General features: G+C 39.2%; 1 protein-coding gene across 3 annotated transcripts in view; it reads right to left on the bottom strand.

The window, feature by feature from the left end:
• Nucleotides 1-22,807, bottom strand: part of SGCG (sarcoglycan gamma) — a 379,077-nt gene that overhangs the window by 3,537 nt on the left and 352,733 nt on the right. For all 3 annotated transcript variants that reach the window (XM_089685802.1, XM_089685803.1, XM_089685804.1), the window contains exon 7: nt 6,890-7,013. In XM_089685802.1, coding sequence (XP_089541928.1) covers nt 6,890-7,013 — 124 coding nt within the window. The remainder of the gene's footprint in view (nt 1-6,889; nt 7,014-22,807) is intronic.

Below are 22,807 nucleotides of genomic sequence, written 5' to 3'. Positions count from 1 at the left end.
CTGCAAACCACCTGGGGACCTGGAACTCCTCTTTTCCTACAATAGTGTTCTTTTGTTGCTGTTCTCTGTGTCGCCCTCTTTTCAAATGCCTAACCTTCTCCTCCTTCGTCTGCCTTCGAACTCTTCTCTCTTGAGTAACAGGTGTTGTTCTTTGTGCCTTTTTCTACACTGTGAACAGACTTCTCTCTCAAGACTGCCTGCTGCCATAATCAATGACCTCTTTCTTGCTGCCATCAGACTCCTCTCTCATGGACCTGCTGTCATTATCTGTGCCTTCTATCATGCTGTCATCAGTTTTCCGCACTATAATCCTTTGCTCCTGCTCTCAGGTGATAGTTTTTTTGCTCCTCTCCCAATTTACTGCACTCCCCTTCCCTCTCCCACAGGGCACAGATTAGTTCAACAATGGGCACACTCTTTGCTTTTATACACACTTATTCTGCACGCACCTTTAAGTGTTTTCTTATTCTTTCTTTTGCTATCATTGTACAGTCTCTACTCTCTTATTTCTATATCCTTGCTGCCCCTGGCCTCCTTGTCATTTGTATCTACAGCATTCCTTTATGTACCTGTTCACTGCGCTCTACCATTCTCTCCTGTGCCTGCTCTTCAGTAACAACTTTGTCTGGTCTTTCTTTGTCTAGTCTTCAGGCTCCACTCTTTTTCTGAGACCTTTCTGGGGTTCTCACTCTGCTTTCCTTCTGTGCTTACTCTCTAATCCACATTTTTTCCTTCTGCACCTGCTCTGTTGTCTCTTTTCTCCTCTACTATCGTTCCTGCTCTTCTGTCCCCACTCTCCTCTACTACCGTTCCTGCTCTTCTGTCCCCACTCTCCTCTCCTACTGTCCCTGACTCTTGTCTACATTTTCCCAAGTCTAGATTTGTTCTTCTCTCCCAGTCTCTTTCTGTGCCTGTTCTCCTGCCCCCCTTTCCTATCATTTTCTACCTGTTCTCTGATCCCATTCTCCTTTCTTTCTGTGCCAGTGCTCCGGTTCCCACACTCTTAACCTTCTGCACCTCATCTCTGATTCCATTCTCCTCTCTTTATGTGCCTGTTCTGCAGTCCCTGCTCTCCTATCCTTCTGCACCTCTTCCCTCCTCCCATTCTCCTCTTTCTGTATCGGTCCTCCGGTGCTACACTCCTCTCTTTCTTTTTTCTTAAATTATTTATTTCCAAAGTTCAATAAAGGTCACATTTATTTGCAGTTCCACTGACAGGTGGAGTTAGACTGCATAATACGGTACAGTGAAACAAGTATGAAACATTAACAGAGGAATTGACATCGAGTTGCTAAACCAGCTCAAGGGGCGATATGTATATCAAAAATATGCCTAAATATTAATACATAATAAAAAGTGCACTGTGAAGTAAAATTGCAGAATATTTACATTTTCATTTAGTAGAGGTGTTGTAGGGGAAAGTGAACCCAGGACAGGGAAAGGGACTGAGGAAAATGTGGAAGGGGAAAATGGGGAAAAGAGAAGAGGAGAAAAGTAAAAAAAAAAAAAAGTGTGTGTGTATATATATATATATATATATATATATATATATATATATCCGCAGTATGTACAGTTGCAAGAAAAAGTATGTGAACCCCTTGGGATTACGTGGAGTTTTGCATGAATTGGGCATAAAATGTGCTCTGAACGTCATCTAAGTCACAACAATAGAAGAACACAGTCTGCTGAACATAATACTACACAAACATTAGATGTTGCCATGGTTTAATTGCACATAACATGTAAACATTCACAGTGCAGGGAGGAAAAAGTATGTGAGGCCCTAGCTTAATGACTTCTCCCAGAGCTAATTGGAGCCAGGAGTGCGCCAACCTTGACTCCAATCAGTGTGATGATATTGGATGTGTTGCTGACAGCTGTCCTGCCCTTAAAAAACACACACCTGTTTTGGGTTTACTGGTTTCAAGAAGCACTGTCTGATATGAACCATGCCTCGCAGAAAAGAGCTCTCAGAAGACCTACGATCAAGAATTGTTGACTTGCATGAAGCTGGAAAGGGTTACAAAAGTATCTCCAAAAGCCTTGATGTTCATGTGTCCACGGTAAGACAGACTGTCTACAAATGGAGAAAGTTTAGCACTGTTGCTACTCTCCCTAGGCGTGGTCGTCCTGTAAAAATGACTGCAAGAGCACAGCACAGAATGCTGCATGAGGTAAAGAAGAATCCCAGAGTGTCAGCATGTGCCAGAGATTTCTGTAGGTCTTTAGCTAACATTTTTGTTGACACATCTACAAAAATTAAACCATTAAACAAGAATGGAGTACATGGGAGGACACCATGGAGGAAGCCATTGCTGTCCAAAAAGAATATTGCAGCACGTTTGAAGTTTGCAAAAGAGCACCTGGATGTTCCACAGCACTACTGGCAAAATATACTGTGGACAGATGAAACCAAGATTGAGTTGTTTGGGAAGAACACACAACACTATGTGTGGAGAAAAAAAGGCACAGCACACCAACATCAAAACCTCATCCCCACTGTAAAACATGGCGGAGGGAGCATCATGGTTTGGGGCTGCTTTGCTGCCTCAGGGCCTGGACGGATTGTTGTCATTGATGGGAAAATGAATTCCAGAGTTTATCAAGACATTTTGCAGGAAAACGTACGACCATCTGTCCGCCAACTGAAGCTCCGCAGAGGATGGGTGATGCAACAGGACAATGACCCAAAGCATACAAGTAATTCAACAAAACAATGGCTGCAACAACACAGAATACGCCTTCTGGAGTGGCCCAGTCAGAGTCCTGACTTCAACCCGATTGAAATGCTGTGGCATGACCTTAAGAGAGCGATTCACGCCAGACATCCCAAGAATATTGCTACACTGAAACAGTTTTGTGAAGAGGAGTGGTCCAAAATTACTCCAGATCGTTGTGCAGGTCTGGTCTGCAACTACAGGAAACGTTTGGTTGAGGTTATTGCTGCCAAAGGAGGGTCATTCAGTTATTAAGTCCAAAGGTTCACATACTTTTTCCTCCCTACACAGTGAATGTTTACATGTTATGTGCAATTAAACCATGGCAACATCTAATGTTTGTGTAGTATTATGTTCAGCAGACTTCTATTGTTGTGACTTAGATGACGTTCAGAGCACATTTTATGCCCAATTCATGCAAAACTCCACGTAATCCCAAGGGGTTCACATACTTTTTCTTGCAACTGTATATTAATGATTTTCTAGATATGCTAAGAAATAAAGGTTTCAATGGGAAAAGCTGCAGCATAATTGGAGGAAAACCTATATTGAATCTGGTAAAAGCATGTTTTTTGAAAATTTCTGTTTTGTCTATCACAGAGGAGGTCAGATCCTCCATGTGCATGATGCTTACTTTGGAGTACCATTGGCTTATAGTGGGTGGATTGGATTGTTTCCAGTTACATGGGATACAAGTTTTTGCTGCAATAAAGAGATGGATTAATAAAGTATTTTTTATCTTGATTTGGGAAGAGGCATGGGGTGGAGTAAACCAACAGTCAGATTATTTGCAAGGTTAGATGTAAGGTGGAAGATTACAGGTAGATTCTGGGACCAGAAGTTTTGGATTATAGGCCAGTTCCAGAAGATGTACAGTGGGGAAAATAATAATTTGATCCCCTGAAGGGTCTATAATTTTTATCATAGGTGTATTTTAATTAAAGGATAAAACAGAATATCAACCAAAAATCCAGAAAAAAACACGATACAAATGTTATAAATTGAGTTGCAGTTCAGTGAATAAAATAAGTATTTGATCCCCAAGCAAAACACGACTTAGTACTTGGTGGAGAAACCCTTGTTGGCAAGCACAGAGGTAAGACGTTTCTGGTAGATGGTTACCAGGTTTGCACACATCTCAGGAGGGTTTTTGGTCCACTCTTCTTTACAGAACTTCTTTAAATCCTTAAGGTTTCTTGGCTGTCGCTTGGCAACTCGAAGTTTCAGCTCCCTCCATAAATTTTCTATAGGATTAAAGTCTTGAGACTGGCTAAGCCAATGCATGACCTTAATGTGCTTCTTAAACCACTCTTTTAATGCCTTGGCAGTATGTTTTGGGTTTTTGTCGTGCTGGAAGACCCATCCATGACCCATCTTCAGTGTTCTGGCTGAGGAAAGAAGGTTCTCATCCAAGATTTTACAATACATGGCTCCGTCCATTGGCCCCTCAATGCAGCAAAGTCGGCCTTTACCTTTAGCAGAGAAACAACCCCAAAACATAATGTTTCCACCTCCGTGCTTGACTGTAGGAATGATGTTTTTAGAGTCATAGTCCAACTTTCTTCCTCCAAACACAGTGATTCGAGTTAATGCTAACGAGCTCAATTTTGGTCTCATCTGACCACAGTATTTTCTCCAAATTCTACTCTCAAACATTTAGATGTTCATTGGCAAACTTCAGACTGGCCTGTACATGTGCCTTCTTGAGGAGGGGGACCTTGCGGGAGCTGCAGGATTTCAATCCATGGCAGCGTAATGTGTTACCAATGTTTTTTTTGGTGACTGTGGTCACCACTGCCTTGAGATCATTCACAAGCTCCTTCCATGTAGTTCTGGGCTGATCCCTCACTTTTCTCATGATCATCCTTACACCAAGAGGCGAAATCTTGCAAGGAGCTCCAGTCTGAGGGCGATTGATGGTTATTTTGTTTTTCTTTCATTTGTGAATAATCGCTCCAACAGCTTGTGTCCTTCTCACCAAGCTTCTTGCTAATGGACTTGTAGCCCATTCCAGCCTTGTGCAGGTCTACAATCTTGTCCCTGACATCCTTTGACAGATCTTTGGTCATTTGCCCATGATGGTGAGGTTTGAATGGAAGACAGAGATTCTGTGGACAGGTGTCTTTGATACACATAACGAGTTGTCATTAAGAGCACCTTATTAAATTGAGAGGACCACATGAGCACATAGCCAGTCTGTGGAGCCAGAAATATTGTTGGTTTGTAGGGGATCAAATACTTATTTTATTCACTGAGCTGCAACTCAATTTATAACATTTGTATCGTGTTTTTTTGGATTTTTGGTTGATATTTTGTCTCCATCATTTAAAAACACCTATGGTAAAAATTATAGACCCTTCATTTCTTTGTATACTGGGCAAACTTACAAAATCTACAGGGGATCAAATAATTATTTTCCCCACTGTACATAAGGTCCCCATGAGGAGCTTTACATCTCTACCACCTGCATCAGTGCCTGGATATATTGCAGCTAGTATCAATGATTTGTTGGTCATGATTTTATAATTGAGTTTTTTAAATTTGTTGTAGATGGATGCCTTGTGTGAAATGAAAATGATGTGTTATTTTTGCCATTCTGTGAAGGATCCTTGTAGATCCTTTTCCTATTTATGTATAAAGGATTTTTCAGTCAATTAAAATATAAAAATGAGTAACTAATGTCAGGTACATACTGTGCCCATTATCAGTCCTTCCGAAGAGCAAAGAGCTTTGATTCTGGCCAATGGTTAAGTTTGTATGTCAGGTTTGCAAGTATTTTGGCAAACATTTTAACATCACAAGAAGAGAGATGGGTGTGCAGCTAGTGCTATGTTGTGGGTCCTTCCCTGGTGTACAAAGGACCATCGGATGAGCATGATTGGTATATGTGGGGAAAAAATGCCCCTTAGTTAGGCCGTTGAAAGAAGTTAAAAAATACTGGGTCAAAATCGGCAATAGATATTGATAATAATGAAAGGTTAGGCCATCCAGAAATAGTGCTTGACTGGCACATTCCTCTATTTCTGTGCCTGTCTTTGGTGTCACGCTTCTCTTTTTGTGTCTGTTCTCTGGTAACCTCCTTCCTTTCTGAGCCTGCTCTCCTATCCCTGCTTTCCTCTAATTCTGCACCTGTTTTCCAGGCCCCAATTTTCTCTCTCTTTCTGTGCCTGCACTCAGTCCCCATTCTCCTTTTCTTCAACCCCTATTTCTTCTTCTTTAGTACTCACTCTACAGTCCCTGCTCTGTTTTAAGTATACATCCACTTTCTGAACACTGTTCTTATTGTGCATATTTTCTCTTGCTCCTGTTCTCCTCCTCCCAGTGGTTTCTGCTCTCATATTTTGCACCTGCTATCGAATCTCTGTTGTCTAAGGAAAGTGGGAATCATTCCATCTTATGCTGTTTACCTAAACTGGAAATTGTTTATTTGTGACAGGGACTGAAGCCTCTATCTACCTTGCCAATCTCAGATTTTTATTTTTCCTGTTGTACTGTCTGTTAACATCTCCGCACGTAGAAACTTTTCAAAACATAATAGCTTTTATGAAAGGAAAGAACATCACTTCAAAGGCAGCAACAGCAGTAAGTTAAAATATACCAAAAGGAATGTTTTCCAACAGCAATGTGATGAAACCTCCACGTAAACCCAAGCTAATACTTACAGCTGACAGTATGCTATGTTTTTCTAGGTACTACTAGTGTTATTACACCAGTAATAAAGTAAAGTCAACCTCCCATAAACCCCTCCATTGCTGGCCATGGCATGTGAAAGTCCAGGTCAGAACTTATTTGTTTTGGTTTCTTTGTATGCATGGATTGCATGGGTTGTTACCGACACGTGGTGAAAATTTCATGTCAATAGCACCTTTAGAAATATATTTACCTAGAAAAATGGTGATGTGTTCAATACTTATTTTACCAGCTATATGCACTTCAGGTAGAAGGGTAAATTTCATAAACAACATTTTTTATATTTTTATATATTTATCTAAACATGCAGATTTCTACTTCAGGTTCTGGCCATGCTTTAGTGGATCATGGTCAGTTTTTTTTCTTATATTTCTTGTAGAATGTTAAAATTATAACATTTTATTGCATTGTGTTTTTTCGGTATGTGAGATGTTATAAATAATTATGTTAGGGAAAATAATTTATGTATTAAGATCACCAACCATGCCATCATTGCTGTGGAATTTAATGTCCTTCCGTGAGAGAGCCTCGATTTCACCAGTCTGCGCTTTGATGTAGACTCCCTTTGGGGCATCCATGGTTAAAGATCGAGTGGGTGACTCCAGTCTGGAAGATAATTATAAAGTAAGTGTTGAATACATTTAGTTGTTTCCGAAAATAGTAAGATTTTCTTTTGTTGAGAAATTGGAGAGATTTTTTTTTCCAACTATGTTATAATATTTGGTTTGAAAACAGAATTTTTATGGTTTTGTGTTCTTAAATTTATTTGACTTTACTTTTTTAGTCCTCAATTGATTTGTACTGTAAAAGAACAAGAAGTAGAAGAAGAAGACAAGGCACTTGGACAGATAAAACATACTAAGCAGTAGGTATACGTCTGCCTCTCTCCCCTTCTATAGCATATCTCAGCATTAATATGTTTTCTTTCACTTTGTTCCTGTAGCAAGAAAGAGCTTTGATTATTTCCTGTGATATGATCACTAGGCTTGTAAAATTCCTGCAGGGGCAGCTGCTGCAAGCTCAGTTTCCATCAACTTGAACCCCAGAATGACACCTTCCAAGAGCCCTTTCCCTACACACAGTGCATGCGCAGGCTCTTGGGACTCAAGGCAGCAGCATTGTTTTGCTGGGTATGTATTTTAGTGGTGTGCCATTTAATAGTAATATTGTGCCCAGACATACAGTTTATTAGTTAACAGTGTATACTTTCTTCTGTTATGACCTTAAGGTATAACTAAAGGCAAAACTGTTTTTTTTTAAGTTTTAGACAGATTGGTGATGGATTAGAACACCTACTAGGTTTTTATTGCTGTCTTTATTCACCTATTTGTCTCATACACATTGCCCTTGAAAGTGAAAGTAAAAGCAAATCCCAAATTTTGGGCTGTCCCCAGAAAAGTAATAGAGGAAAAATCTGCCAACTAATTCTGGTGATTCTAGGGGGATGCAAGGAATTCCCTTAATTTGCAGGTAATTCCTTTCACTTCTTGTTTTGGCTATGGGACAAGAAGTGAAGGTAAATCTTTCCAATGGGACACTGATGATGAAAAAAAAAATCTGCAAGGGGTTATAACCTTCTTTTACTCAAATGAAAAGAAAAGCTTTGCCTATAGTTCTACTTTAATAATAAAGATGCCATATCATCTGCAAATGATCTACAGCAATAAACCACAGATGCCTGTTTTTTTTCTACCACTGTTACTAAAATAGAATAGAATAGAGAAGGTTGTGCAGTTTTACACTAACTTACAGGTGGCATTTTTAAGTGCCTTGTGAATATAATGGTACCTCTATAGTAAGTAGCAAGTACCTAAGCACAACTGTATTGTAAAATTAGTTACGTCACCGAATGCTCATAATGTGAGAATATGCAGCTGCCGTTAGGGTTACTGACAGTTAAGGTCAGTAAGACTGGAAAAGATTTACTTCAGAAAAGAGCTTGTATTTCTGCATCAATGACAGTGTTGGGAACTGCTGCCCTCTACTCTCTGTATTTGTAATCAGCTGTTTTTTACTTACCAAAGAGCTAGTTGGTTATAGACAGGTAGTTCCTGTCCCTGCTAGCTGGGTCAGAAACCCCAGAAAAAGGAATTGGGGAGAGATAGTTAGAGAAAGAAAGAAATAGTATGTAACTGAGCCACAGGAGCTGCTGTATTTCACCCAGACCAGAAGAAAAGACTATTAGGTATTCCCATGTTCTAATAGTTTAACTGAAGCAGCTCATAGCTTCTTGAGTGTGTATCTGAATCCTTGTGATGGGCATATCTCTGTCCTGTTTATAGTATCTCACATGCACAGTGCATGTGAGGTACTATAGCTAGTTCAGTGCTATTGTATTGGTAACCTTCTAGTATATTAGTACTACAATAGAGTTTATATGCAGCTTCTGTTATTATAGTTAACCCCGTCCCTTCTGATCTGGGATTCAACAGCTAGTTTAGCTCAGGGTTCAATAGCCAGCATAGGGCACAGCCAGCTTAGGCATCCGGCGGCCTCTTCATAGTTAGAGGTCTGGTTGTATGACAGATTAGAAGCTACTGGAGACTAAGACGCAGGGTAGAGTGTGTTTGTGTTCCAGTGCCACACCATTTCTGCTGGTGAGAAGCTACGTTTCAGGTTGGTTGGACGATGGTTGGAGGATCTCTCTATCACCGCTGACCTTGTGTTCAAGTCTCTGACACCGAGACCAACACCTTGCCCCTGCAACATTCTTTATTAATAACTATATATATCTGGGTATATGTGCACAAATCCACCAGGACTATTTTTGGGCCTTTTTCTGATAATACTTGTTTGCACATTGGATGTATGTACTGTTATACATTTATTTATTATTTATTTATTTCAGGTGCTTATATAGCACTGTCAATTTACACAGCTCTTTACATATATATTGTACATTCACATCACTCCCTAACCCTCAAGGGGCGTACAATCTAAGGTCCATAATTTACATTCATACATACACATACAATTTAGACAGGGTCCAATTAGTGTGTGTGGGAAGAAACCCAAGCAGGTACAGGGAGAATATGCAAACTCCAGGCAAGTGGTGCCGTGACTGGGATTCGAACCAACAACTCCTGTACTGCCAGGCGGAAGTGCTAACCATTTAGCCACTGCCCTTTTATTATATATATATATATATATATATATATATACACAGTGGGGATCGAAAGTTTGGGCACCCCAGCTAAAAATTTGTATTAATGTGCATAAAAAAGCCAAGGAAAAATGGAAAAATCTCCAAAAGGCATCAAATTACAGATTAGACATTCTTATAATATGTCAACAAAAGTTAGATTTTATTTCCATCATTTACACTTTCAAAATAACAGAAAACAAAAAAATGGCGTCTGCAAAAGTTTGGGCACCCTGCAGAGTTAATATCTTGTACTGCCCCCTTTGGCAAGTATCACAGCTTGTAAACGCTTTTTGTAGCCAGCCAAGAGTCTTTCAATTCTTGTTTGAGGTATCTTTGCCCATTCTTCCTTACAAAAGTCTTCCAGTTCTTTGAGATTTCTGGGCTGTCTGTCACGCACTGCTCTTTTAAGGTCTATCCATAGATTTTCAATTATGTTGAGGTCAGGAGATTGTGAAGGCCACGGCAAAACCTTCAGTTTACGCCTCTTGATGTAATCCTCCGTGGATTTCGAGGTGTGTTTAGGATCATTATCCATTTGTAGAAGCCATCCTCTTTTTAACTTCAGCTTTTTCACAGATGACATCAAGTTACCATCCAAAATTTGCTGAAATTTTATTGAATCCAATTTTCCTTCTACTCGTGAGATGTTCCCTGTGCCACTGGCTGCAACACAACCCCAAAGCATGATTGATCCAACCCCATGCTTAACAGTTGGACAGAGGTTCTTTTCATTAAATTCTGTGCCCCTTCTTCTCCAAACGTACCTTTGCTCATTCCGGCCAAAAAGTTCAATTTTAACCTCATCGGTCCACAGAACTTGTTTCCAAAATGCATCAGGCTTGTCTATATGTTCATTTGCAAAGTTCAAACGATGATTTTTGTGGTGAGGACGTAGAAGAGGTTTTCTTCTGATAACTCTTCCATGAAGACCATATTTGTACAAGTATCTCTTTATAGTGGAATAGTGTACCACAACTCCAGTGTCTGCCAGATCTTTCTGGAGGGATCGTGCAGTCAAACGTGGGTTTTGAATTGTTTTTCTCACAATCCTGTGAGCTGTTCTCTCTCATATTTTTCTTGGTCTTCCAGATCTTGCTTTAACTTCCACTGTTCCTGATGACTGCCATTTCTTAATTACATTCCGAACAGAGGATATTGACATCTGAAAACGCTTTGCTATCTTCTTATAGCCTTCTCCAGCTTTGTGAGCGTCAACTATTTTCAGTTTCAGTTTTCTAGACAACTGCTTAGAAGAACCCATGGTGCTGATTGTTGGGGCAAGGTCAGATGAGTCTGGGCATTTAAAACCTTTGAGATTGACATCACCTGGTCTTCCAAGACGATGATTGAGAACAATCCATGACACTGGCAGGTCTCAGCTTGGCAAAGGGGGCAGTGCATGCTATAAATTCTGCAGGGTGCCCAAACTTTTGCAGACGCCATTTTTTTGTTTTCTGTTATTTTGAAAGTGTAAATGATGGAAATAAAATCTAACTTTTGTTGACATATTATAAGAATGTCTAATCTGTAATTTGATGCCTTTTGGAGATTTTTCCATCTTTCCTTGGCTTCTTTATGCACATTAATACAAATGTTTAGCAGGGGTGCCCAAACTTTCGATCCCCACTGTATATATATATGTGTTGTATTTTTTCAATAATGGTGTTTATCTATATACTTATGGTTAATGTTATATATTGGTTGCAATAGGTCATCTGATTACCTCCAACTTCCTCTGCCCTGTCCAGGATGGAGGAACTGCCACTTTATTATCAAACCCACTCTTCTACTTAGTGATGGTTCTGGTTCTCTTATTTACCTACAGGTATAGAGCATTATTTTGTTTGAGAAGAGCTATTTTTAAACCCAACAAAAAAAAATTGAGGGTTTCACCAGCTTAATCAATAATGATGTTACAAATATAAGCTTCTGAATTCTAATTACATAAAAAAATCCAAACCCTAATAACGATATATATAGATATATATATACATACATACACATACATTCACATCTGCCTCTCCTATTGTCCCAAAAGAGAAGGTGTTTACTATGTTCATCAGACTACAAATGCAGAGAATTATTTACTGCAAAATGGATACATTTCTTAAACCTTAAAAGAAACTTTGGCAAATAGAGGTTAAAGATGCTGACAATGAATCGGTTAATAGCATTTCTTAAAGTGGTTGTGAACCCTTACATAAACCCGTGAAGGGACTAGCTTCCAGAGTCAGGGGCTGGGCATCCAATGTCACACACTGCACAACATAGAGCAGAGAGTGTAATCTGAGACCTGAGCGGAGGGGAAAAAAACACCCCCCCTAAACAGACTCGTAGGGAAACCTGCACAGCTGGGGCTGTTAATCACCTGCTGTGTGCTGGAGATTGGAGTGGGGGGAATGGTGTCGGTTGTGGGACCATCTCCTGGGATTCTGTGGTGTCTGCATAGACTCACAAAAATGACTCCTGCATATAGCAGAGGAATGAGACAGGAGAGAGTAATCACATTAGGTACTTTGGATCAAGTCAGGTACACACTATGAATATGCTTTGTTCATTTTTCATTGTGTTGAAGCTAAAGCTGGACATATATTAATAGATTTTTTTTCTTTCAGCATGCTAAACAGTGGAGATGGAGGAATCTCTTGCTGGAGCTATTGTATTCTGACAGCCAAAATAGGGCGCTACTACACATTGACTGCTGATGATTGGCTACATTATTGTTCAGCCGAGAATTATCCACCAGCCTCCTTTGATTTTGGGATCGAAGGATGTCAAGCAGTAGGGTGCTGACAGTGGTGTCACTGCTCAAGTTTTGGCTGGTTTCCTATTCAGTCAGTGTATTGCCAGTTTTAGACCGAATGATGACGCTATAGCGCCCTCACACGACTGTGTTTGGGTCTGTTAAGTGACTGCTCAGGCCCCAACACTATCATATAGGGAGGATCATGTGTGCCCTCATACCTGGAAGTCCACGCTGTTAGCGGGGCGGTGGTGGGAGAGTATGGTTTGGAAAGAGGCTATCTGTAGACACTATCACTTTGCCTAATTGAGCAAAGTGAATGTGCCTCTTTGAAGAATAGTATCCATCTGCTCCAAGTTTTTAAGTACATGTTGCATACAATCAAACTACAATACATCCTACTGATTAGCTGAATCACTTAGAATCTACAGGATTCCCTACCTAATTCATTTAATGACACTGCAATGGATTCAGTTACTCTGTTGCTGATGGCATGTAATAGAGTTCTACAAGCAGCAAAAGAAAAGTCCTGGGTGCTTGAATAAAAAGTGGCTGCCCAGAAAAGAAAGACATATTTTGTGAGCTGTGCAAAGATTCCAATTGAGTGAATGCCTGGAGGCTAAAAAGGAGATATAAGGAGGTGTTTGAATATGGATTGCTTTGGATGTTAGAATTAGGATTTCAAATGAAAGACAAAAGAGTAGTTCAAAAGAGAACACATTCAAAGTGGACAACCAAACATCAAGAATGAGTATCGAGCCTGCTTCTTTATATCCTTTTTATATATATAAAAAAAAAATATATATATTAACATATGACATTAGTATATTGACATGACAGCATGAGCAGTTCAAAGGAAATAAAATGCTTAGGCTGTGGTAAAAGTATTACCTGTATGTATTAACCTACTTGAAAATTGTGTCTCAGAAAATTTGTCAATGTACATATTCTCCACTGATTTATTTATCTCTCAATTAGTTTGCTCTCCTATATGTAATTCAAGAATAATCTGATACAAATCTGGATATTGATTGATCCTCTCAGAATATGCTAATGTTTCCTTAAATTTTTTTTGATATCACTATAATCACATGAATAGGTCATAATAATCCTTATTTTCCCATCTTTAATGTTTCTCCAAAGAAGGGCCTTTCTCTTTTTTTCTGTAAAGTTTATTTTGCCCTTTTATAGACCCTAAATTTAGATGTACATAAAATGACATGATGGGATTTTGTAGGCACAAAAAAAACCTATTTTTTTTTTGTGTTTTTAAAACACAGTTTATTCATACAAAATTCAATTAAAACATAACATATTCATTGACCTAAGGTCTAAAATCATAGTCAATTACATTCCATCTCAAATTAAATTCTGCAAAGCTCTTAAATGCTGCAAAGCTTAACACATTTCTTGGAATTATTCCACTTCATCAGGAGCTAGAGATGAACATCTCTATATAATAAAAGAAATTATTATACGTTATCAACACAAATTATTTTCCATCAATTACAAGCACATGGTTTATATTACATTTTTCAGCCAAAGAAAAAAATATAATAAAAAAAAAATACATTTAAAAAATGTACAAATTTAATATAAACCACCCTACTTTGAGGTGTGTTAAGGTTGTGGTGTGATAGCACGCATTTTTGTGAATTTTTTGCAAGATGGATTCTTCTACTTTGATCTCTTTGACACCTGGCTTGGTCCAGCTCAGCTTTGCTGAAATGAAAAGCCACTGGCGATAATGCTCAATGCGTTTGCTCCTGCCTGGCACTATCAGAATTGCTGGCTGTTTGATGCTTTTACCTGCACACAGAAGCAAATGGTGTTACCACACAGCTGCTCTGTGCAATCAGGAAAGAGCTGCAGCTGCGCTCTATATTCCCCAGTGCATTCTGGGCTACAGGAATCTCCACTGCCTCTCTCCCGCTGCCCAGTTAACACTTTATAAATGCTTCACTAACATGGCATAAATGATAAAATGTGCTGTTAAAGCAAAACGCCATGTAATTTCTTTATTTTCCCATGCAGTGGCATGAGAAAACTGCTTGTTTTGTCCAGGAGTTTAAGGAAGAGCTATACTTACCCTGTCCTCTGATCCTCCAGAAAACTGCGCTCGCCCATGGACAGCGGTGGACTGTTCCTGACTTCCTCACTCCTGGAGATGGTCTATGTGCATGATGACATCAGGAACAATCCATTCACAAGACCATTGGTGGGCAGGGGGCAGAAGCAGCAGGGACTGGTCTTGAGCTCCGAGGATTGGTGGATTTGGTAAGAATATCTTCATTGCTATCACCCATAGACAAAAATGAGCAGTTAGTCCATGCAGCGTGGACACAGCCCCACTGCATTGTTCAAAATAATTTTTGCCCAGATTTCTGCTTTAAGGTGTAGTTGTAGATTACTATTGAAATCAATGGAGGTGTCTGACAAACCTTAATGGCTCATGAAAACAACATGCTGCTTAGATTTTTAACATATCACAACACTACCACTTGTGTGTACAGCACTGTGTGGTGCCATTGTAATATTCATGGCAGGCATTGAGGGGTGGTTATGAGTCTTTAAAAAATGCTGAATAAATGCCGCTTTAACACATAGTATTGAGGCAGGTGTGAATGAGCCATAACTGTACGGTGTTAAGAGTCATATCATCCTGTTTCAATTTTCCTTATTCCCTACATGCTAAATACATGTTGCCTCTTTCAATACCTTAATTTAAGTCATAATTCTTAGGTACACTAACCCATAGCAACAACATCATACAAATCCTGAGTAGCCACTGCACTTCACAATTAAAATCCAATAAAAAGTTATTTTTATTAAACAATGCCAATGGTGTCCATGTCTTGGTTTTTTAATGGAGACCGGCTTGTATGCTTCCTTGACTTGTATTCTCTCATTAGTTAAAGTGTATGTCAGGACAAAAAAAATCCCCAAAACATATAGTGCATCTCTACAATACATGCTGATTTGCCCAGGTTTTTATTTATTTAAAGACTGCAAGCACAGAAAAATATTTGTTGGTCTGCCAGAAATACTCTCAGCTTCCAACTCCTATTGTGGACTAAAAACACAGACTTTTTGTGGACTGAGTGGTGTCAGCCCAGCCCAACTGTCTTTTGCTAAACTACGTTAACCTTCCTTTATCTTATTCATTTCAACATATATCATTTTTCTGTAGTCGAGAATAAGAACTGGGTGACTTAATGAGGCTAATTGAGGTGACATGGGAAGTAAGATTGGCAAACAAGATAGCACTGAATTTCTGACCGGATAACTTGTTGCACTTATCAAACAAATATACCAAAACACTTTTAATGGAATATTTACCAGACCAAAAGGAAGCAAATAAGAGACGTTCATTTTTAGGGTTTACATACACTCTAACCTTTGCACAATTTTTCATTGAGATACTTGAGTCAGTAAAATTGTGAATAAAGATCAGGTAATGAATGCATAGTCTATAGCTTATATATTAGAGAGTTACTGCTTCCATTATTTATTCTATCCCCTGACAGAGGCCAAAGCATGGTGAAGTAGCAACAAACTTCTACAAACTGGAGCCACCAGACAATGGACCTGGGTATTATAAATATATCTCCTATTCCTCTATTATTTTGCTCCTTGTTTTTTTCATTGACATTCCAATTCCACAAAGGCCTTGAACTGACAAAGTGGGTTCTGCTCAGGCACTGAAGAGAACAAACTCAGGAGGGGGATAATGGTAGCATTGTCCTTAGTGAGATGAAGAAGGAGATAGTAACTAAAAGATCACGGCTGAAAAATGAAAACACTTCTTTTTACAGGAAAGAACATTATTGATGTCAGCAAGGCAGCCCTCTCTGGCATATTACAATGTCATTCATATAGTTTGTTTTTCAGCAAGCAGAAAGGCAACTTGCCATAACATTGGAAGTGATAACGTGTTTTCTTAGAAAATGCTTCTAAAAAGTGGCAGTTAAGTAAATATGACATCTAAAAAAAAAATCCTGCACACTCTATTCCACTTATTTGCTTCTCTGTCAGTTAGCAATCTCTAAAAATCTAACGCTGTTCCAAACAAACCACAATGATATGATTGGAGATACAATAGCAAATTGATTTACTCCTGAGTTCCATTACATTCACAGTGCAATAAAGCTTCAGCCCTGATGTTTGCCAGCCCATAAAAGTGCCACACACAATTCAGAGGCAATGTAAAAGCTATAAAATTAGCACAAACAAATAAAAACTAGACTTAACTATGATGAAGACTGAAAACTGAAATAAATAACGCTCCAGCTGCTGAGTCGCACAGTTCAAACTGTTGGCAGGATTTTGTGGCAGACAGGGAGGAAACAACAAGACACATTAAAGTGAACAACGATAGATAAAAATTTAAGAAATGAAGCTGCAATGCGACTGAGGTCATTATGTGATAACTACAATGGGCTCTCAATAATGCTTTTGCCAATGAGCTGTTGTGCAAAAAAAATAGGTACAGTCACTGGAATTTATTGAGACTGAAGCAGCCAGAGTCTGCAGTAGCTGTTCATGCAACCAATCAGCTTCTATCTTTCATTTTCAAAGCTTAAAGAGAAAAGTCAATTAAAAAAAATAAAAGTGAGCAGTTACAAATACTGTAGCTACGGACTTTAAATAAAAAGATACTTACCAGTCCAGGGATCATACGCTGTCTTCACCAGGGCTTGTTCTATGATGGTCTGCGGGTCCCCGGTGCTGTCGTTTTCACTGTGGAAAGCCAGCTGAGTCTCCCTGTGGCTTCACAGCTGGGGACCAATTGCACATTTGTGAGTTGCGCTGCTTTTTGTGAATGGTCCCACAGCCATCTGGAACTTGTGACTTGTCCCAGGAGGTTGCGGGCGTTGGGCGGGGAGTTTGGATCAAACTTCCACTCAGATCATAAGAAGTAGGAGTGGGTACCTGTCAAAACTAGGTGCCCACTCTTAGAAAAAAAACAAAAGTTACCATTAATGGCAGGGGGGTTAGGAGAACTGGAACTTCCAATCCAGAAGTGAGTGCAGTTTCGCTTTAACTGAACAGAGGAGATCTACTTTACCTTAGAGAGATTTTCTCTTACTTCCTGTTGTGCATAAGCAACAGGAAGTGAAATCTCATGAATGAGACACAGATGAAAAAACTTACCAATTTATAATTTCTTACTGTCAAAAATGGAAAGGAAATGACTTTAGATATACTGTAACCACTTGTCCGCATGCTGTATATAAACGGTAGGGACTTCAAGAGGTTGAAGTGGAACTTTAATCAGGAAATTAAGTCCTGTTAGATCACTTCAAGCTGGCCCCTTTTTTCAGGTATAACTATGAAAACATTAATAAGTGCCTATACTGTTTAAAATTCAGTAATGAACTGTCTCACATTGCTCTGCACATGATGAGTTGCTCAGCCGAAAATCTAGAGCAGGGTTTCTCAACCAGGGTTCCATGAAACCCTAGGGTTTTTCCAGAGGTGGCTAGGGGTTCTTTGAGCAATGAGCAATATCTGCCTCTCAGATAAGTTCCTGCTGACACCATTGATATTTTTAGCGATCTATAAGGGGGTAATTCTTCTCAATGACCACAAGTGTAAGGAACACTGACCATCACACAAATGTATCATGAGCTGTAGATACAGTAATTTGTATCATGACCAAAAAGTCATTTCAAGGGTTTCTTTGTGTTGAAAAGGTTGAGAAAAGCTGATCTAGAGGCCGATCTGCTGACAGCCTACAAATTTACTACTGCTTAGGGGCTCTGGGCCTTTGCAAAATAGCAGCCTCCAGCAGGAAGAAATAGGAACAATGCTGGAGGCAATTTACAGCACACACTAATTTTGGTAGCATAATTATTAATGTGGAGTGTGTGTGTTCCTTGGAAGTTTAGGTGTGAAGAGTTTTGAAGACATAACATAGTTATTTACATTTTATTCTCAAGTTGACTGCCAAAGAGAGTATTCAAAGAACAAAGAGATACAAATATAGCAGCATTCATATTAGAATGTTGGAGGTAGAGTCTTTGTGATGACGACAACATGTTGCAGTAGAAAAAACAAGAATGAAGAACTCTTCTGGCCTCTTGTGGGATAAAGAAACATATTTTGGAAATAATTCACAAAAAACATGGTGTTGTGTATTTGAGAAATGAAGCAGCTGAGATGACCTTTGTAAGGTAGGTAGAAAGCTAGGTAGTATAAATCTGCTTATATATACTGTATGCAACGAATCTAGTGGGAAGATTGAAAATAAAATACAATAAGTACAATAAGTAAAAATATCAGAGAACCAAAAATTATTATTATATATCTAGTAGGGGCATATGCAACTTTGAGAATTTCTGTTGTCCTTTTGGATTTTAGGCAACAGGACTTCTATACTACTTCTTGTTGGCACCCTTCCGCTATAGCAATTATTTCCATTCTTTGGTTTTAATCCAATCAAAATCAAACATGTAGGCCAACAGATTTCCATTATGTCTATGGAGAACTGATACTGATCAGAAAGGCTTGAAAACCTTGTTCAGCCACAATTAGTTGAAATAATAAAATGCTTTAATGAAGTTGCTTTGGTGAATTATGGTCTCCCAGAGAAATATATCCCATAGTTGGAAGCTCAGAGAAATATTTATTAAGCTAAGCAATATGTGTTGTAACATTTAAGTGACTACATAACCTGAAAAATATGAATGGGAAGGTATAAGGGGGAATGGCCAAAATTTTAGAAGGGGGTTGGGTAACAGTAGGGAGGGTGCCTGGCTGACATTGCAGGAGGGGCGAGTTACAGTAGGTGATAGTGAGGGGGCTAGCTGACATTGTAGGGGGGATGGGTGATAGGGGGTGTAGGGTGAAGGGGGTGTAGGGTGCACTAAGCAGCAGCTACAGAGAAGCTGCCTGCCAGCCTGGATACTAACAGTAGGGCTCCTCTTCTGCACAGAACCCACCCTTTTCCCTGCTCATACTATGGGATATTCTGACAGAGGGGATGACAGACTGCCTTCTCTGCTTCTGTTTTAGTCATCTCCTCACACTGCTCTCTAAACTCTGACTATAAGCCAAGAAAGACAGTGAGCTTGCAGCTTCCCTTCCTGTACCATACTATATGTCCTTCAACACTGGTGGGGGTACCTTGCAAGGGGAGTGGCAAAGCTTCACCCTTCCCCATTAAAAAGATGGTTTAATGGCTGTTTATTTATCTGTTTTGTTACTATTAAAGTTTGTATAATAAAGCATTAATTCTTAAAATACCGCACTTTTGCCCTTAAAGCGGAACCTCCCCCTAAAGGGGAAGTACAGCTTTATGCCCCCTCCTCTTCTCTGTTTGGCATTTTTGGGAGAAGGGGGGAGTGGATACCTGATTTTGTCAGGTACCCGCTCCCACTTCCTTTCGGATCACCGCAGCGATCACCAGAAGTTCTCTCACCTCCCACAACCTTCTGGGACACGTCACAGTTCTCAGAAGGTTACGGGACCATTCGCAGAGCCGCACATGCACAGTGGACCCCCGGCTGTGAAGCTGCAAGGAATCACAGTCGGGCGCCTATAGTTAAAATGTCGGCGCTGCTGAACGAAGGCCGATGAAAAGGTTCGGTTGAGCATAGCACTGGACCCCTGGATAGGTAATTGTCCTTTTATTAAAACGCAGCAGCTACAGTATTTGTAGTTGCTGACTTTTAATTTTTTTAGATACAGGGTGAGGAACCAATTTAAGTATCTGTCTTATGACCACATCTGTGGCTATTAGGTTTTGTTTTAGTGAGTGCTCAAGGGTTATGGGTTAGCATCTAATTTTGGAGGAGCTGGTCTGACTTTATACAAAATTAGGTGAGACTTCCAGAACTTCCTTATAGTCTTCAGTGGCATAGGCAACACTAAGAGGCTAGTTAAAAGCATTGTGTATCCACAAATAATTTCCCAGTTATATGTATTTTACTGTGTTGCTTGGAGCTACAAATGTATATGGGGCAACCATATTTGCTTATTACATATAGACTCTTTTTCCTGTTTTTCAGCAAGGACTGTGCTATACTGCTCATTCCCACATGCATCTCTATGGGTCAGCTAGCTCACTGACAACAAAGCATTCCCTGTCTGACTAATAGCATATCTGAAGAGCTGAGAGAGTCGAATATAGCTGCCTCTAGCGGCTTATTACAAATCTCTATAATGAATACAATAAAATTATTTAATAGAAAACAAACTTCTAAAAATTACATTTAAAATGACTTGCAGGTAAACACTGCAATGATAACTTAATAGGTGCTCACTTATATTAAAATGCGAATATCCCTTTAAGTATCAATGTAACCATAATACTTTCAGAGCACATGCTCTAATAAATAACTGACAAACCTGGCAAATATCACCTGCACTGTAAATATAATTATGACCTAATGAGTTTGCAATCACCATAGAATAGATAGTTGGAGCTTCAAAGCAAAGCCTGGTAATTGAAAGGACTACTTCAAATGTTTTATGACTGACACATCCGATAGAGAATTACAAGCAAAGAGCACATTGACCTTATTTTTATAATACAATGACTCGTAGGATAATTAAAAAAAGCCAAGGGCCTTGCTGAAAATAATTGAATTTGTCAAGGTACAGATGTTGTCATGCTACTTATCATGTTTAAATAATGTTAATTATCTTTTCATCCAGCAATGAACCCGAAGTGTAGTACTCTTACCTTGAGAAAAATACATACGAGGATTGATGATTTATGGTCAACAATGTCCCAGGTCACAAAGTTCTGATATTGTCTTACAACATTGGTCTCTTAACACACCACTTATTCTACAGGGGTGATTTTTTTAAAGGAGTATATGTTTCAATTTGCCAAGCAAAACTTTTTTAATTTGAGCGCCCAATCATTTGCAGATGATTTACCAAAAGATACTAAATTGAACCGACACCACTGGACGTGCAAAAGGGGAGATCAATATGGGAACTTAACATGGATAGCATTTAATATTAATTACCAAGATTCATTCAATACAAATCAGACATTCATAGTAGCATAGTGTCAATCTCTACAAAGCTTATGGCACATATTAAAAAAAATAAAAATGACCCTGTATCCCAAATCCCATACCGCCAGCCCAAAATAGATTATAGTATGACCATCCAGTCCTGGAACTTTCCAAGGGCCCCTAACTCATGTGACCCAAGTCACAGAAATGAAAACACTAATCAAAAGCAATGGATACTGTATATATCAGCAAGATAGACATATTGAAATACATAATTATGAAAATGAATGAATAATTTTTAAATAATTATGAATATAAACTGTTATATTCATGCTTACAGTTATGAATTGTTGCTAAAAATAAAGCTATGCTAATAAAACCTGTAAATCAGGAGAAGAGTGGTGCACCCCCTGAGTAGTGGGTTGTATACTATATCTATTTTGGACAGGTGATATGGCGATACAGGCTTGTTTTAGGGGTTCTAACATATGCCATGCCATGTGGCTATTGCCATTAGGCTACAATTATGGGTATCTTATTTATATGTAACACACTGTAATATTCTGGGGTTCCAGATCACCAGCCAGCAGACTTTGTAAAAGCAACGTCTCTTTTATTTTTCCAAAATGAACAAACAAAAAATGTTTTTTCTTTAGCATACAAAAACACAAACAGCCCATAAACTCCATACATAAACCTTCGGCCTACTGGCAGTAAACTTGTCCCTTTTCAGGGCTATAAAGTCCTCATCTACTTTGAGGGGTCCACAGAAAAGTTCACCACAGCCAGCAAATTAACAGAATACAGCTCTTCTTCATAAGCACGACCTGCTCTGCCTCACACCCCACAGACACCTGCTGACTGCTTCCTTTTTGCTTTCCAGCTCCTCTCAAAGGCATGTTAACCCTTATAGGCCCAAGATACTTGTAGTCAGGTTTGGAGGGTTTTTCCTACCCATAAATCTCTCAGGTCCTTTGAATTCCAGGTTCCATATTAGGACTTACCAATAGTGAGAAAACTGTAAATTAGTTTTCACCTTTCTAACCAATCAATCTGGAACCCCTCACTCTGCATGGGTGAGAACCTCTGAGTACTCCAAAAATGTCTTATCGTCCCCCTAAAAAGGGACCACAACCTGAACCAAGGAGACTCATATCTCCCATTCAGAACCCATTCATCATGCCAAACTGGTCATTGATGGTTTAAATAACTGAATGGAAAAAAAAAATTAAAAGATTCTTTCATCTACACAAGCAAAGTGGATTGAGGAATCCCCCTGCCTGGGACATTGTATTCTGAAAGCAGGACTCTCTGCTGATTGACAGCTGCAGCTGAATTTCAAAAAATGGGTTTGGAAGAAAAAACCAAACTCGGGGCACCAAAGGTTGTATACACACGGTCTCCAATACCCTCCTTCTCTTTATCTACATTTCTCATCTACATAAGATTCTTAAGTATTGCCAAACAGTAAGTATATGAATCACAATGACTTTTGGATCGAATCCTGTCCAGTGTAGGTTAGTGGTATCAGGCAACACCA

The sequence above is a fragment of the Staurois parvus genome, unplaced genomic scaffold (assembly GCF_062004578.1).
Source record: "Staurois parvus isolate SC_StPar_1 unplaced genomic scaffold, SC_StPar_1.0 ptg000387l, whole genome shotgun sequence".
NCBI lineage: Eukaryota > Metazoa > Chordata > Amphibia > Anura > Ranidae > Staurois > Staurois parvus.
The sequence above is the reverse complement of the archived record's forward strand: the minus strand, read 5'-3'. Positions and strand labels throughout refer to the sequence as shown.